A 19360-nucleotide genomic window follows, 5' to 3' on the forward strand; every position below is an offset into this window, starting at 1 on the left:
ATAACTAATAATAATAATAATAATAAAACTATTATTATAATTATTTACTTAGTTTTTTAATAGTTGTAAGGACTAGAATAAGAAAACGGCCCATCATGGGGCTATAACAAATGGTACCATTTCTATTAAATTTCCTCCTATTTTAATTATATGCTATTGGCTATTTTAATTATTTATTTGATAATTACTATTATTTTATTGCAACGGCAAAGCCTACCTATCTTATTATTATTTTTTGTTATTATTTTGTTGTGGTTGCTGTTGTTATTGTAGCAGGGGCATAGCCACGGGTGTGCCAGCATGTGCCGTGGTGCCACCCAAATTGTCATCTTGCATAGCCTATATAAGCGCCGGCATGGGCTTAGCCTATTCGGCGCTCAAGCGGGCGCATGAAACTTGCGCTGGCAAGAGTAATGATTATGAATGTGTTGGGGGAAAAGAAAACGTTTAAATTATTTGTAAATAAAATAGTGCAGCATTATTCTCAATCAGTGTTGGCTGAAAAAATTAAGATAACCAACACTGCACAATTAATTATGATTTACCTTGTTTAGTAACTAAATGTCATAAATACATTTAAAGAATATGGTAACACGTTCAACTATTCTGGCTTATTTATTGCACCAAAAGTAATTTAAAAGGAATTGCCTGTAAACTTTTAAACTGCGTGATGAAAAGTGATGCAAAAAGCTTATTTAGGTCAGTAGGCCTATAATGCAACATACAACGTATGTAAACTTATGACTTAAAATGACCTAAAATGACCTAAATTGCGTAAAAACTTAAAAAAATAAAATAAAATTGGCAGATGTGTGTCGTGAAAAATGTAAGAGTCAGGTGTATGTGGCTTTCAATTTGCGCATGCATGGTGCTTTTAAAGTTTCGGAAAATGACTCATAAAAAGACAAGGACGTTTTTACAAGTCGCAAATCGATAGGCTATAAACGCAGGCAACCCGTGAGAACGGGTTCGCGCAGGTATGTATGGCTATCACCACTTATTCATCAGGTGGCTTTGACCACTTCTAAATCCCCTCTGATGAGCATTACTCAGTGTCCTGCAAAAGCCAAAATCATGACAGTTCACCACATCCAGTCATGCAGTCAATACAGAGGTGCCGGCTTGCATTGAATAGCCTATATTCGATGATTGCGCCTGATTAGCCCGCTCCGTCTCCCATACTCCAGTAATTTGAATCAGTAATAACGAAAACAATACCTTACAAACAAAAAGAAGCAGGTTTTAAGATCTTTAAGATTTTATTGCAACGCCAAAGTGCGCCCGTCTTATTATTTTATTTGTTGTTGCTGTTAGTAGCATTAGGCCTATCTGTTATTTCATTTTGTATTATATATATATATATAATAATAGTAATATATATATATATATATATTTAAGGTGAGCCAAGGTGATATAAGGTGAGCCGCAATATATTTCTCGCGTATTCTTCACTCAACAAGACTTTTGAGAAATTCTAAAACGCTGGATTAATGAACACATTTTTAAATGAACTAATTAAACACAGACTTATTTGACAATAAATAATGGCTTGTAGTTTTGTAGTTCAGACTAACTGACGAGCTAGCTGTCTGTGCATTGCGCTAATAACTTGACATTGGCTCTTCTCTGTGCTGCTAACTGTTTGCATTTATGGTTTTACTATTGCATTAAATAATAAAAAAGGGAAGTGCATTCGCGCACTACAGGCCTATGCCTAATTAAGTTTTCTTTAATCTAATTCTTCCTAAATTGTAGAAAATCTTTAAAACTACAGGACTTTAATCAAAACTTTTCCATTCGAAGACTTACAGTTATTAATAGCTTAGTCCTTATAAACGATCAATTTTTAAAATACAGAATTTACAGATCTATTTAAAATAGCCAGGCCTAAGACAAATGCGCATTTTTGCGCATGATCCTTGCATGATCAGATTCAGAGCGAAGCGTTTATATATATTTTTATATAAGCCATAAATAAAATAAAAAAACATTTAGAGTAATGGAACATAATATGTAAAAAAGCTAAACTAAGCTACAGCCCAGCCGGCATTTCAACGGTGACTCAACGTTGAATCAACGTCAGGTCTATGGTTGGATCAACGTTGAATTACCTTTCGATTTTGCAAATTGGATCAACGTTTATATAGTGACGTTGTTTCACCGTCGGACCACCACCGGTGATTCACCGTTGAAATTACAACGTTGTTTCACTCTTACCTTCTTCATGGGTGAATTATGGTCGTTTTGTAGACGTTGAATGAAGGTTGAATTACCTTTCGATTTTGCAAATTGGATCAACGTTGATACCGTGACGTTGTTTCACCGTCATACATTTAACGTAAGTTAAATAGAAATTACATACAACGCAAAGTCCATAAATATAGCAAAAAAATTTTTACTAATAAAAAATACACAACACAAATACACAACTTAGCCTGTGTATCAATTTATTTAATACACACCTCATTATTTCACTTATTCTAAATATACAGCAACATTTACAGCATACATAGTTTATTAAAACCATGCAGGTTACTATACATGCTGTACACTCAAATACAGAAAAAGGCATACAATTAGTCACTTTTTAATTAGGTTTCATGAATTAAAGATTTCTTAATGTTTACTTACATGAACAAAGAACAAATACTTGTACAGCATTTATTAATCATTTAATTAATTGAAATATGTCCCGATGCTATTAAAATCAAAATGTATGCTTGTTAACATTAACGCACTGAGCTGACATGAACTGTACTTTTTTTATATGAAAGATGCTTCATTGTTCTTTGTTCATGTTAGTAAATACATTAACACTTACTAATACAACCTTATTGTAAAGTGTTACCATCTTCAGAAAGACAGATACTAAATTAAACTAAGTAACTAAACTACACTTCAACCATCACAGTCTCCAAAATACAATTCTGTTTACAAAGTTTACAAAATACCCATTTTTAAAGTGGCTGCAGTAAAAAATAATAATAAAAAACATCACTTACAACTAAGAATCACAAGTGAAATACATTACATCTGTTTGAGGTTTTATAGGTTGAGAGAAACACTTGAGGTAAAAGATGGCACTGGGGACAAAGAATCAAGTGTAAAACACTAAAACATCTATATCAGTCTAGCAGTTAAATACATATTTATTTCTCAAACACCAGGTGAGTTTCCTACAAAATCAATAATGAGGTTTGCTATTCCAATTCATTGTGAATGAATGGCTTCACTTTCACAATAGTGAAAACTCATGCTATAATCTAAACCTGACATTGCTCCTTCACTTTGCAGGTCTGCATGCTAAATATTTATTTTTTATTTATTTTTTGCATAAAGTATTATTGTGTTTAGCATTACTTCAGCAAAACTGAGCACCTGTGACAGTGGAACATGTAGACAAATATTTCAGTAAATCATCAAGAAAATGTGTAGAATATATGGTTTGATTCTCTCTCACAAACACAACAGTAAAAGCAATTTGTTATTCCATTATTATTAGTATCATAAAAATTGCATGTTCACATGGGTCTTATAATAATGGCTCACATTTGTGAATGTAGGACCACTATTTCACTATTACATGTCACATTAAGTGTTCATATAGGTTCTGTTATTAATTACTTGTGTCATCCCAGAGACCTGTTAATCTTCAGAACACAAACTAAAATATTTTAGATTAAATGCTCCTCATCCTCTACAGACAGCAATAGTCCCAAGATGGTCATTGTCAAGATAAGGCACAAAACACATTGTCAAAACATTCCATGTGACTTCAGTGATTTCAACTGTGAACATACCAAGCTCCAACAACACTTTAGTGAGGCAAAACAAAACAGTAAATACAAATGTGTTTGCGTATATCTCTCCCGCATCAGATCAGCATGTGTTTACTACGAGCAGTATGCACACACCATGACCTGTTGTGGCAAAGGCAAACAAGTTATTTTTACAGTACTTGCTGTGATTTAACCTTTATGACAAATGTACTGGACCTGTTACACATATCTTTTATGAACACAAATTTCACTGTAACGGATGCTGTTGTTTTGCTCCAGTTATACCTTTAGAGAACACCGTACTAGTCAGACATCCATACAAAAGCAGAGAGTTTGGTCTTGTGTAGCAGAACTGCAATAGATGTCTGTCTGTCTGTCTAGGCTGACACTGGTTTAGGCCATCAGTATGTCCTTGATGACCTCAAATGGAGCTTACAGATAACCTGCAATAAATGAAATAGGAGGTTACAACTAAGTTGGTATCTGCTATTATACAAAGTGAAATTCAAATATTTATTTTTTATTGAATCCAAATTTGTCCTATAATATCGTCACACTCAATAATTTTGTCTCATCCATCTGAATATTTCTAACTAAGAGAAGTGAAGAATTAGGTGTGATATCGTCAGGAAGCCCTTCGCCACCACCAGTGCCAGCATTTCCAGAATTCAAATTTCAGATTCTCAAAAAAATTACTTTTTTTTTTTTTTTTTTTTTAAACAAAGGCTGCAGTAAAGAATCATGAAACATTCAACACATATAATAATTACAAGTTGTTGTAAACCATTACATGTACTGTAAAAGCTGTTTGAAGCTTTTTAGACATATGGTTGAGAAAAACTCTAGAAGGAGCAGCACTTCTACAAAAGTCTTCATGTAGGACAGAGAATTAAAGGGATAGTTCAAAATGTTTATTCTGTCGTCATTTACTGACCATGTTGAACACAAAAGAAGATATTTTGAAGAAAGCTGCAAATCTATAACCATTGACTTCTATAGTATTTTTTTCTACTATGGAGGTCAATGTTTACAGGTTTTTAGTTTTTTTTTTTTTCAGAATAGCCTCTTTTTTTTGTTCAACAAAATAAACTCATAATGGTTTTAAACCATTTGGGGAGTAAAATGTGAGTAAATTTTCATTCTTGGGTGAACTATCCCTTTCAGTTGGAAAACACCAGAATTCTTAAGTAGACCCCTTTCGCAAGACAGATGATGCATTTCATTTCTCATCTTAATCCTCAAGTTTTTAATATTTAGATTTATTTAAATAGCATGTTTATTTATTTGTTTTAATGACATTTAATAAAAACAACTTCTCAATGACATCACATGTACTGGACCTGCTACACATGTATCACTATTTTTATGAATACAAATTTCACTGTAACAGGTGCTGTTGTTTTGCTCCAGTAATACCTAGTTTAGAGAACACAGCAGTAGTCAGACATCCATACAAAAGCCTTGGCGTGGAATAGCAGAACTGCAGTCTGTCCAGGCTGACACAGGTTTAGGCCATCTGCGTGTTCTTGATGCCCCTCAACTGGACCTTCCAGAAAACCCAGAAAATTAAAACCCATTACACCTCTTATCTGCTACTATACAAAGTGTAATTTAAGCATTAATTTCTAACTAAATACATATTTGTTCCCCAATACTGTCACATAGTATAACATCACAACATGATTTCACAATAATAATATCAATATAACAATATAATATCACAACATAGCCTAACAATCAATAAACAAACAGATTAGAAAGAGAATATCACCAACCAAAGCACCAAGAAGATTTAACAGATAGCTTAGTTAAAGGTAAAGTAAACTTACATGGACAAAGCCTTTTCCATTCAATGCTGTGCAAGTTAGTGCGTCTCTGGAGTAAGTTACATCTCTATAAGCAAAAACAACAACAACAGTGAAACGACAGCAGTTCACTTTGTAATAATAACACTAATGATACAGCGTATAAAAGGATATTGTTTTATAACGTTGCTCAGTAACTTTAAACTGCGTTTGGAGTTTATCGCTTTGAATTTGCCATAAAAACGCTCATTTAGACTAATGTTAAACATGTGACATTACCTCGAGGTTAGCTGCGCGTCACCGGAGCGCAAACAAGACTAAAAACCAATCTGGAAAGTTTTAAATGCTTCAAAATTCGAAACACTACACCAAGTCACATTTAAGATACACTGTGTGTAAAGCAAAATCGGGGGGTAAATAAAACATTAAAGCATCTAAAAACACGCTTACCTCTGAATTCTGCTGCACTGCAGGTCAGGTGTTCGTAATTAAGTGAAGTGAAGCGCTGCGCGCGGCCGCGTGCGCCGAGTCCTCTGATACCATGGTAACCAAACATGTTGAATATTGGGTGAAGCCATGACGTTAATTCAACATACAGATCATGATAAAAAAAAATGTCAACGTTGATTTGTACAAGGATTTCTGTAACTTTTTTCAACCATTTATCATTCAACATTGTTTCAACATTAAAACAACTACTGACGTATTTTCAACCACATTTCAACGTTGAAGCCTTGTCATATGCAGGCTGTTTTTCAACCGTTCAACATTAAACGTTCTATCAACATTATTTCAACGTTCAAAACACATCTGACCTTATTTCAACCATATTTTAACGTTGAAGGTCGGTCGTGTGCCAGCTGGGTTTCTTACCTTACTCTCTTGTCCACAAGAGAGGACAAGAGACCATTTATGTGAAGCTGCTTTGACACAATCTACATTGTAAAAGCGCTATACAAATAAAGCTGAATTGAATTGAATTGAAAAAAAAATAAATTAAAGAAGGTATAAAAGAAAATGGCGTCAAGCTCCCTACTTACTATGTACAAATATATACAATCAGCAGTCATTTAACAGGCCGTGGTCAATCCTCTTTTCAATGTCAACAAAGCAAGACCTAAAGCACTAAATACTTTCACAGATTTTCAAACACTGCAATGAAGCATGATCTGAAACACCCAAGTCGCGATTTAAAGCATCGATCAGTTTAGAAGTGTTTCGAGACCTGGTGAATTTGCATTCGACTGCCAGGGTCAGAAAAAAGTTCTGTTTCATATAGCCTAGTGGACTGTGTGTCTGCATGCTGTTACTATGCTTCAAATGACTTTTGGGTTCAGTTTGTAACACTGTGAAACAATAATTAATATTTTACAGTACTGTGATGCTTGCGTTTGGGTAGACGTTAAAAAAAAACTATAAATGGGAAATTTATTGGATATTATAAATAATTCTTGTTAACTTCTGGCCACAACTGTGTCTGATCTAGCAACAACCCTGTTTTATGACCAAAATAAGACATTTATTCACAAAGTGTTTATTCAGTTGTCAGACCAATGTTGAAACAAAACAAGAACAAAGCATTACCAACTGGTATTAAAGCATTCAAAAATAGCTGTATCAGCCTGGATCTAAATCCACTATCCCCGCTTGGTAGTCAGACACCCTAACCTCTCCACTAAATCTCTTGAATGTTCAATTCTACAAAGTGGGGTTTAATACCTCAATTTGCTTAACTGTTCTTTGCTGAAGCTGTTACAGTGCAATACATAAAAAATGACCACTATGTGTCACTGTAGAGTAGGGTTTCGAAACATTTTGAAGCTTTGACACATTTGCTTCAACTGTTTTAGTGTTTCATGAAGCCTCGCTTTGCCCACAACTACTTAGAAGAGGGGAAACACCCATGGAAGCAGACAAGTGAGGGAGAAGGTAAGGTGAACCGAGGTTATATAGGGAGTGCTGATGAGGGGTGCAGGTGTCACTGTTTAAAAATCAGGTGACTGTTGTCAGCGGTGATAAGAGGTGGCAGGAGATGGAGAACTATGATTGGTGCTGAGGGAACTTGATGATGAGAGAGAGTGGTAGGTGGAGCAGCAGGACAGAGTCGGGGATGTGACAATCATTAGTAACTATCATGAACTAATAGTAATTAACTATAAACACACACACAAATACATACATTATATATATATATATATATATATATATATATATATATATATATATATATAGAGAGAGAGAGAGAGAGAGATTTTAACAAACTTTATTTTGCCTTTTTTTAAAAAGGAATCAATACACAATCAGTATAAGATCATTGAAAAAATTACATTAGCACATTTTTTTTTTCTTTTAAAATAATTCAGAAAAAGATAAGTTCTCTCCTATAACAGTACATATCTGTCCATCTGAATCCCAAATATCTTTAAAACCTACAATATTGTCCATCAATCTATAATAATTAAATTCTAGCTGTATTCTAGCCCTTATTATACATTTAAAAAACAACAAAACATCTAAATCAGTGCTTTGTTCTATTTTTTTCTTTCTTGTTATGTAAATTGCTATTTTCGCTTGTCCTACCAAATAATTTAACATTTTACAAACATTCTTCTTTTTTTTCCCAATTTTCACTCCAAAAATGAAACAAACATCAGAGAAAATTTCTCCATACAATTCAAACAATTCCTTTAAAAACTCAAATAATAAAAATAATCGTTCACATTTAAGAAAACAATGAAAAATTGTCTCTCTACAATTACAAAAAGGACATAAATCTGTAACATCAGAGTTTAAAATAGACACAAAAGCATTTACAGGAATAATACCATGGAGTATTCTCCATTGAATATCTCCAACCCGTTTTGTCAATGGTGGCTTATAAATTGCTTCCCATACTGGCATTATTTCATCTTTAACTTTCAAAAATTTTCTCCAGGGTGTGTCAATCTTATTTTTTAGTTTTCCTTTGTTTAACACTTTAACACAGAATGAATAAATACATTTTCCACCAACAGAATTAAAAACAGTGAAACGAACGTCATTTTTAAAAATCCAGTATAAAAGTTCAAAGTCCTCTTCCTCCATTTTTGGTCTTACGCATATGTCGGGAAAAAAGTCAGTGCATTCAGGCAATTCGCTTCCATTCATCCAGTTTTTAAGTTTTAACTTTTCTTCTTCTGATAAAGAGTCCCGAAAAACTGTTAGAATTTGTCCAACTTTCCTTAGAGAATGAATGTCAAGTCTTTGTGCCACTGTTTTCACATTATTTAGATTTGGACCTGCTAACATTGACAAATCCTTCACTTTTAAAACTCCAGTTTTGATGAAGATATCGTTTAGTCCAACAAAATCATCTTTTTTTAAAACAATTCGTGATCCATGCACAATTGGTTCTTCTAATAACCAGAACAAGGAGGAATTTTTTGTACACATTTTTTTTCTTTCTACAACACCCCAAGCTTTGAAAACACTGCAATAAAAGGGAAAAAAACCTCTCACATTTAAAACATTGGTATCCAAAAGAAAAATTGTTTGTTTTAATCCCAAATTTCCAAACTGTTTTAAGATATTTTCAGTTAACACTCGCCATGGAACTTCCAATTTTCCATATAAAAACTTTTGCACAAATTGTATCCTAAAAGCAGCTTTTCTGCTTGTCAAGTGAACCAAACCTTGACCTCCTAGTTCTTTTGATAAATATAAAATATTCTGTGGTATCTAATGCAATTTATTCCAAAAGAAATTAACAAGCTTTCTCTGAATTTTTATTAATAAATCAGCTGGAGGTTCTAAAACTGCTAATTTATGCCACAATATAGAGGCTACCAAATTATTAATAATCAAAGCTCTACCTCTATATGATAGACATGAGTGAAGCCATTTCCATTTTTTCAATTTTCCATCAACCATTTCTTCAATCCCATTCCAATTTTTTTCCTCTATAGAATCATTCCCTAAAAAAACACCCAAATATTTAAACCCTTCACTAACCCAGTTTAGACCACCTGGTAACATAGGTTTTTCATCTCTCCAATCTCGTACTATCAGACCTGAACTCTTTTTCCAATTAACTTTGGCAGATGAAATTTTACCAAATTCATTTACTATTAAGGTTGTTTTCTCAACATCGTTTTGACTTTTAATGATAACAAGGACATCATCTGCATAAGCAGAAGTACACACAGGTTTAAAATTATCATCAATATTTAACCCTATCAATTCACTACGTAATCTATTCAATAAAGGCTCAATGGCTAAAGTATATAACATTCCTGATAAGGAGCACCCTTGTCTTATTCCCCTATTTACATTAAACGGTGCACTTAAGCCACCATTGACCTTCAACATACTCTGAATACCTCCATTAAGAACTTTAATCCTATTTAAAAAAACAGAAGAAAAATTAAAAGCTTCCATTGTTCTCCATAAATATTCGTGTTCAACTCGATCAAAAGCCTTCTCTTGATCCATTAAAAAAAGGCCAAAATTGAAACCAAATAGTTTAGAAGTATGAATTAAATCTCTTATAAAATGTATGTTATCAAAAATCGACCTACCCGGAACACAATAGGACTGATCACTATGTATTATATAATTCATTGCATTCTTTAATTTATTTGCTAAGGTTTTAGACAGAGCTTTATAGTCAGCGCATAACAAAGCAACAGGTCTCCAATTTGCAATATCTCTCAAATCCCCTTTTTTTGGTAACAAAGTCAACACTGCTCTTCTGCAGCTCAAAGGGAGTTGCTCTTTAATAAAACTTTCATTAAAAACTGCCAACATATCTGAACCTATAATACTCCAAAAGGTTTTATAAAATTCTATAGGGATTCCGTCAATTCCTGGAGCCTTACCACTGGCCATACTCATCACGGCTGAATGTAGTTCAAATAAGTTCAATGGTTGTTCAAGTGCAGCATTTATTTCAGCTGGTACTTCTGAAAGACCTTCAAAAAACTTGTGTGTAATATTTAGATTTTCTTGATACTCAGAAGCATATAAATCTGAATAAAAATCAATCGCTCTCTTCCGTATTTCAGCAGGCTCTGTCAAAACCTTTCCATTATTATCTAACAATAAATGAATTATTCTACTTTGTCCGTTTTTTTTTTCAAGACTAAAAAAAAAACTGGTTGATGTGTCCATCTCATTAAAATTTTGAAACCGTGACCTTATAAGTGATCCTTGTCCTTTAATTCCAAGAAGTTCTCCTAAAAAATCTTTTTTCTTTTTGATAGATTGTAAAAGGGTTTGATCTCGAGTTGAATCACTTAACACTTGAAGTTTTATTATATCATATTCGACTTCTTCTATTAATTTAGCAGTATTTCTGGAAGTATTAAGAGTATATTGTTTACAAAATTGTTGAATATTAATTTTCCCCACATCCCACCATTGCTGAATTGATTCAAAATTCTTTATATTAATTTTCCAGTTATTCCAAAAATGCATAAAACTTTTCTTAAAAAAATTATCATTTAGTAAGGAAACATTTAAATGCCAGTATGCACTTTTTATTTTAATTGAATTTATAAAAACCACTCCACATACTAAACCATGATCTGAGAAACTAACTGGAGAGATAGCACATGATTTAAAAATCTGTAAATGATGTTTATAACAGTAAATTCTATCAATTCTAGCCATAGAGATATAATTTTCTCTGTAATGGGTCCAAGAATATTGTCTAAAATCTCTATGTTTCTCACGCCACACATCTGCTAAATCAAAGGCTTCAACAATACTTATTAACTTATTTCTTGAAGCCATATGTGGTTCAACGTGATTTCGGTCTAAATTATTTGTTGTGCAATTAAAATCTCCAGCTAAAAAAAGAAATTCTTCAGAGTTACATCCTTCTAAAGTATCAATTAATTTTTCTAAAAAAATCATTCTTTCTCTTGCAATAACAGGAGCGTATACATTTATGAAGATAATTTTTTTTCCTTCATATCTTGCAGTAACTTTAACTAACCTACCAACTATAATTTCCTCCACTTCATAAGACAAAGGTGAAAATGATCTTGAAAAAAGAATGGCCACGCCAGCACTGGTAGAGCTTTTATGACTCATTATAATAGTGCCATCCCATTCTTTATGCCAATCAACCTCATTATTAATACATGAATGAGTTTCTTGGACAAATGAAATGTCAATATTTTTTAATTTAATTAGTTCAAAAAAAGAAGCTCTCTTTTTTATATCTCGTGCTCCATTTAAATTTAGTGAGGAAATCTTAAACTCAGCCATAATCAAGAGAGAAATGGCTATTAAGATAAAACTCACTACATAATTTTGCTTATTATTGTGATCCTTCCAAATCATCTTTTTTCATTTGTGCTTTTGTCTTTTGAACTAATTTCCTAAGACGATATATTTCAGTCTCAACAAGTCCATCTCCACCCACAATTTTCATCACGTCTCTTGCAGATTCAATAAAATTAGCTAGATTTGGAAAGAAATCTTCTACTACCACATTTCTTTTTCCTTTTGTTACTTGTAGAAACCTACGAAATTTGTCCAAATCATACTTCTCTTCCTCTCTTAATTTCAACATTGTTTGTGTAGAGATTTCTTTTTCACTATCAGATTCCGATGAATATTCCATCTCACTGCAAGCGCCTGCATTAGTCATGTCTTTGATTTCTATTTGTTCTTTGATGTGACTCTTTTTTTGGATTTTTTTCATTATGTGCACTTTTTATTGCCTTTCGCTTAGTGTTTAGCAATTCAAGATTAGGTTCTGTAATTTCCATTAATTCTTGTTCTAGAACAACATCAGCGTCTTTTGTGCCTACTGTTGTTTCCCTAATGTCATTGTTCGTCTCTGTTGCATTGGGTTGTGCAGCATTTATCGCTACTTCACTTTCATCTTGTTCGTTCTCATTTACATTGATTTCTGCTACCGAAGCATTGTTATTTTGAGTCTGAATTGTATTTGTCTCTTTTTCTTTTTCTTTCTCTGGGCAAAATCTGTATAAATGCCCTTCTTTGTTGCAGTTGAAGCACTTCATTGTTTCAGTTGTAACGAAGATTACATAATCAAACCCATCGATCGTAAATTTGAATGAGAGATTCAGCTCTTCGTGTCCTTGCTTCAACACCATAAACACCTGTCGTTTAAACGAAACAACGTGTTTCAACAGTGGTGATTTGCATCCTACCGGGATCTTTTTAATTGCTGAAACAATTTGTCCATATCGCAACAATTCTCGTTCTAAAACGTCGTCTTTTATGAAAGGCGGAACATTTGACAACATAACTTTCCTCGCCGGATTTATCAGAGGAAAAACCATTGTATGTGCGTCTTTCACTACAATGCCTTGTTCTACAACCTTGTTCACCTTATCTATTGAATCCAAAAAAAGAACCATCGCATGATTCATTCTAGAAGCAGATCTTATGCTTTCACATCCAACTATTTGTCCGACCGCAAGGCTACATTCTTCCACAGAACAATCAACTCCGACCGGCACTTTGATTCCATGCCGTCTAGTTAGTTGCTCTAACCCTCCACTTTCCTTTACCGCGGCCATAATGGCCAAAAAGAAGCTAAAAAAAACTCAACACAATATTCCAAAGTAAATTAAGCAATAAACTAACCGTGAAAGTTGGGAAAAAACACAGTCGCTCTCACAGTCACGCTTCACCCGCTCCACAGACGCACACACATGCGCACGAGAGAGAGAGAGAGAGAGAGAGAGAGAGAGAGAGAGGAGTTTTTTCTCCTCCAGATATACCTCCTCTCTCTCATCTTCAGCCTAACTGGTTGGTGACAGTGAAAAAAGCGAGAGGTGGCAGTAATGCATCAAAAAGTTTGTTGTCGACCACCAAAAAGCATGAAGAAGAAATCACCATTCTTGCCATCATATGGATTTACTTTCATCGGCTAGGCACTGATCTCACAGCTCTGTAAATGTCAGTGCCATCACTTATTGATCTGTGATCAGTAAATGTAGTTCGTGTGGACGCTACTGCGCTACTTCACTTGGGAAATATAGTTAGGCTAGTAGAGTAATACTTGTCTTCGGCTCATCGTTGATTTAAAAATAGCTTGGCGTTGCTAGCAAAAATTTTGAAACTTCTTTAGACAAATGAGATGTCAATGAGCATCAGGAACTGCCAGCAGCAAATACATTTTTTAGAGGGACACCCCTCTGACTCCACCACTGAGGGTGATGGTGAGGAGACCCTCCAACCTGAAAGAGTTGGAGTTCATCACTAAAGATAAATGGGCAAAACATACATGTGGAGACATGCAAAAAGCTGCTTAGCAATTCTAGCAAGAGTTTGATAGCTGTAATAGCCAATAAAGGCTTTTCTGTTGATTATTGAGAAGGGTATGAATAACTTTGGACATGAAGTTTTTTTGTTCAAATGTAAATAAAAGCTGAAAAATAAATTTTTGCACAATGATGCCACTTATAATGCTCTTTTTTAACATTGTAAAGCTTTACTTTTTAAAATTTAAATATGTTTTTGTATAGCTGTAAATCCCTGTGTGTGTGTGTTAAGCAATGTAATTGTGCATTTTGCACCCCAGAAGCACATAACACTAGTACACTCTTCTAAATCACAGATGAAAACCCTGTGTCTTTGACTTTAGACTTGCTTTTAGTTGGTCAATTTTGCAGTCTATTTTATTTGCTTCAAAATAGCAATGCACCTTAACACACCAGATTTCAGACCAGCACACTCATGAGCAAACAAATGAGTCCGAATGCATTTGCCAATTAAACAACAAGGAGCAAAACATGAAAATGAAACCTGCACCATATTGAAACTAGCAAAAATCACCTGCTCCACAAAGATCTTTAGTCTTCTCACTGATTCTTTGTGTTGCTGTTGTCCCTGCAGTGTGGATGGAGATGATCAGACTGGAGACCTGCAGCAGGATTCACTCCAACCAGAACATGATGAACTCCAGAGAGTCAAAGAGCAGCACAAAACCAGCATGAAGAACAAGTATAAGAGATTATTTGAGGGAATCCACCATCGAGAGACTCAAACCCTACTGAACAGGATCTACACACAGCTCTACATCATAGAAGGAGAGAGTGAAGGAGTGAATGAAGAACATGAGGTTTCACACATGGAGAAAAGAGCCAGAACAGAACCCTCACAACACACTCCAGTCTACTGCAATGACATCTTTAAAGCCTCAGCTGAAGCAGGACATGAGGAGAAGATCAAGAAGGAGGAAACCCAGATCAAGACTGTTCTCACTAAAGGTATCGCTGGAATCGGGAAAACCGTCTCTGTGCAGAAGTTCATTCTGGACTGGGCCGAGGGAAAAGACCATCAGGATGTAGATTTCATGTTTGTGCTTCCATTTCGAGAGCTGAACTTGATCAGAGATCATCAGTACAGTCTTCACACACTTCTGCTGGACTTTCATCCTGAACTTAAAGATCTGGAGCCCAAGATTTATGAGCAGTGTAGAGTTGTGTTCATCTTTGATGGTCTGGATGAAAGCAGAATCACACTCAACTTTTCAGATGAGGAGAAAGTTTGTGCTGTGACTGAATCTTCATCAGTGGCTGTGTTGATGTGGAGCCTCCTGAAAGGAGATCTGCTTCCCTCTGCTCTCATCTGGATCACCTCCAGACCAGCAGCAGCCCATCAGATCCCCTCCAGATACATCAATCGTCTGACAGAAATTCAGGGATTCACTGAGCCTCAGAAGGAGGAATATTTCAGGAAGAGAATCAGCGACGAGCATCGAGCCAGCAGAATCATCTCCCACATCAGAATAGCAAGAAGCCTCCAGATAATGTGCCACATACCCGTCTTCTGCTGGATCTCCTCCACTGTGCTTCAGAAGCTCTTGGAAGAAGATGTGAGTGCAGAAATCCCTCAAACTCTGACTGAGATGTACATTCACTTCCTGCTGATTCAGATCAACATGAGGAAGCAGAAGTATGAAGAGAGAGATCCAGAGAAACTCCTGCAGTCCAACAGAGGAGTGATCCTCAAACTTGCTGAAGTGGCTTTCAGACAGCTGATGAAGGGCAATGTGATGTTCTATGAGAAGGACCTGATTGAGAGCGGCATAGACGTCACTGACGCCTCGGTGTATTCTGGGATCTGCACTGAGATCTTCAAGGAAGAATCTGTGATTCATCAGAGGAAAGTCTACAGCTTTATCCATCTCAGCTTTCAGGAGTTTCTGGCTGCTTTCCATGTGTTTTACTACCATGTGACTATAACAATGAAGGAACTGAGGGATTATGTGTCAATAGAAGATGCACATAAACAAGCAGTGGATAAAGCTGTAGAGAGTAGTAATGGTCATCTGGACCTGTTCCTGCGGTTCCTGCTGGGCATCTCACTGGAGTCCAATCAGAAACTCTTACAGGATCTTCTGCCACACACAGAGGAGAGCTCAGAGAGCATCAGGAGGAGCACACAGTACATTAAAAACAAGATCAAAGGAGATGACCGTCTCTCAGCTGACAGATCCATCAATCTGTTCCTCTGTCTGCTGGAGGTGAAAGATCAGACTCTGGCCAGAGAGATTCAGGAGTTTGTGAAATCAGGCAAACACTCAGAGGAGAAACTCTCTCCTGCTCACTGCTCAACAATCTCCTACATGATTGAAATGTCAGAGGAGCCGCTAGATGAGTTTGAGCTGCAGAAATTCAACGCTTCAGATGAGGGAAGACTGAGACTGGTACCAGCTGTGAAAAACTGCAGGAGAGCTCTGTGAGTATTCATTCATTCATTCATTGATCACAGTAGACACACATCAGTCTGCCTCTGCTTGATGACACCGGAGATCAAAGGTCCATCGTGACATCGGAGGGTGAACAGTTCAGATGACAGACCGGGCTCACTTCCCTCCTACGGGGTGCAATACACGGACACAGTTCTTTATTGCTTCCTGGGCTGTTTCAGCAGTGCAGCTGGAGATGGCTTGTCTCCCAGTCTCACCGCTGGATCGACTAGAGGGTGTGACATGTGGGCTGATGTAAGATGAGTTTTCCAGCCCCCGTCCCTTTCTTCCCAGGGGTGCACAGCGAGCACACGCTGGCATAGAGAGCGTTTTTTCTGTGCACGGTCAACATGTGCTTCCGCCTTTACCTCCCTTGAGGGTAAGGTGGCCAATGGGTACAAAGCTATTTCCTCAGGTGGTAGGCGCCACCTAATGCACTCCCAAAAGTCTGTTTAGTACAGGACTTTTTATTTGCCACATCAGCAGTCATATACATTGTGATATGCAGTGAAATGCTGACACATCCGCCCTAAACTTAAAAATAATATTTATAAGAATCTAAATTATGAAGTATAATAAGAAGAAAAACACTGACAATCTTATAAAAAATAAATATAGAAATAGATGTAGAAAAACAAATATAAAATTAGGGATGCACAATATATCGGCGGCCATATCGTTATTGGCAGATAAATGCTATTTTTAAACTTATCGCTGTCAGTCGGATGTCAAAATTAGGCCGATATCCTTAAGCCGATATATTATGTAGTTGTACAGAAATATCTGCCCCGCACACATGCATGTGTTGAACTTGTTCAGTGCACTATAATGGTGCTTTTCTCACATTGTTTATCCCTTCAGTCCGTTCTTTCTTCATGTGGTATTCCTGTGCGTTAATAACTCCGTAAGTAACCATGTTCCCTATCATATTAGATATGTTTGATAGAATGTCATTGTGTACTACACACACACACACACATCTGATCTGACAGTCACTGAATCCAGCACAGGGCTTCTCAACGCTCCACCACAGTCTGTCTTTATATTCTGCTCTATGTTTGTAATAAAGTCATCTGTGCTCAATGATAAGGTCAAAATCTGACTCCGAGGGCAAATCTGACTCGTGCCTGCAGTTGAGAGAAACTCTCAGCGGTTTATCATAGGTTTTTTATACTTCACTTTCGCCTATTGGTGAGGTTTTTTCCTCTCCGCTGTCACCTCTAGCTTGCACGGTTCAGGATCTGTAAAGCTGCTCATGGATAGATTTGCTCTTCAGTGTTTGGACTCTCAGTAGTGATTATTAAACCACACTGAACTGAGCTAAACTGATCTGCTTTGACACAATTTGTAAAAGCACTATACAAGTAAAGGTGAATTGAAATAAATTTGTGTACTGCAGGAAGTGGACATGACAACTCTTTTAAACCATTCCTGAGCACTGCGTTTGGTGTTTTTTTTTTTGGGCGTAAAGAGGTATTCTGCATGAATGTCTCCTAAATCTGTGCATACGGTGAACATCTTGCAGTAAAACTGGTCACACGGCACAATTTGTCAGTCAGAGCCAAATTAAACTTTAGTGATAAGGCAGCACTGGCCCAATCAAGTCAGTAATGATCCTGTCAACTGTCTCGAGCATCTCTCACGCTGGCCCTGGGCCATCAGGCAGTCCTTATTGTCGAGCCCTGATGTTTATATATATTTATGTTTCTTTTACTAAACATTAATGCTGTGTTTGAAATCTCTCACTTCTTCACTAGTGTCTATATAGCTTGCAGCAGTTTATGCACTATATCTGTAAGGGAGTGAACCCAATTTATAATTTGTCAAATTAATAATAAAAACGATAAATATATCAGGCTTACTAAGTTACATTAATATAGTTATTATTTTATGACTATATTCATTTATTGACGCTTTATTTACTTAAATCAGTTGTTTTGAGCTATGTTGTATATGTTAGTTTAATCAAAGCTATTTATATATTTTATCAAGTGAAGGATAGTTCATTTCAATATTATTTAAACATGCGTAGAGGTTGTTGACATGATGTTGCATTTTCAATGACAAGTTTATATAATTAATATTGTCGTCATTTAAAGGGCAATAAATTGTTCAACATTTATTTGTCTTGATATACCATTTGCCATTTAAACTGCTGGTATTACAATTTTTTTATATTTCAGAGCTTAATCAACAAAACTGTCCAATGGTGCAACCGTCTCAATCAGAGTTCGATAAATGACAGCTCTTATGGCTTAAAAAGAAAATTGTAAAATCATTCATAAACATCTCAGGACTAATTTTACAGTAGCTGTTTTAGTAAATGGCAATCATTTTCTTCAATAATATATTCCTAAAAACAGGAACTTTATTTCTAGGAACAGGAAGCAAACGTGGTCAGTGAGCACCATGTTCTCTGGTGTGACACAGTTATTGTTGTGCTCTGGCTCCTTCAAGGGAGGCAGACCAGAAAGCAGGAGAGGGAGAAAAAAAAGGAAGTGGACAAAAGTTTGGCAGATGCAATGATGTTGTAATGCTGTTTGTGAGTGTTATGTTGATGCTCCAGATTAAAGAAAAGAAACAAATTATCATCCTGGTAACCCGTGTTTATTTATGATACCCACGTTGGAGAGACTGATCTGTAAACAGTTAGAAATAAGGGTTACATATGTTAACTGCAGGTCTTCAGCAGTAATGATCTCATAAACTACACCAGTTTTAGTGTCACCTTAACACTGCAGACTGGACACATAAACATTCAACAGTGTGAGAAGAACTCTGCCAGATTAACACATTAATACAGTTGTTTGTTCTGTCCTCTACACAGACTACTGTCCTGTAAACTCACCACTCAGTCCTGTGAGAGTTTGTCTTCAGCTCTACAATCCTCAAACGGTGTCCTGAGAGAGCTGGACCTGAGTAACAATGACCTGCAGGATTCAGGAGTGGAGCTTCTCTCTGATGGACTGAAGAGTCCAGACTGTAAATTGGAGATACTGAGGTACAATCAATTCCACCACATATTTTCACAATATAAATGTTACCATACTTAGTTGTAA

General features: G+C 35.8%; 2 protein-coding genes across 3 annotated transcripts in view; one reads left to right on the top strand and one right to left on the bottom strand.

Moving 5' to 3' along the window:
• LOC110439461 (uncharacterized) overlaps positions 1-19360 on the bottom strand; it is a 1085403-nt gene that overhangs the window by 959761 nt on the left and 106282 nt on the right. The window lies entirely within an intron of this gene.
• Positions 1-19360, top strand: part of LOC137490922 (protein NLRC3) — a 59448-nt gene that overhangs the window by 5157 nt on the left and 34931 nt on the right. The window contains exons 5-7 of one of the 2 annotated variants that reach the window (XM_073947450.1): positions 7435-7513; positions 14444-16291; positions 19129-19302. In XM_073947450.1, the coding sequence (XP_073803551.1) occupies positions 14541-16291; positions 19129-19302 (1925 nt within the window). In that variant the 5' untranslated portion in view covers positions 7435-7513; positions 14444-14540. The remainder of the gene's footprint in view (positions 1-7434; positions 7514-14443; positions 16292-19128; positions 19303-19360) is intronic. The other variant, XM_068219915.1, reaches the window with a different exon arrangement.

This window comes from Danio rerio, chromosome 4, assembly GCF_049306965.1.
Source record: "Danio rerio strain Tuebingen ecotype United States chromosome 4, GRCz12tu, whole genome shotgun sequence".
Lineage (NCBI taxonomy): Eukaryota > Metazoa > Chordata > Actinopteri > Cypriniformes > Danionidae > Danio > Danio rerio.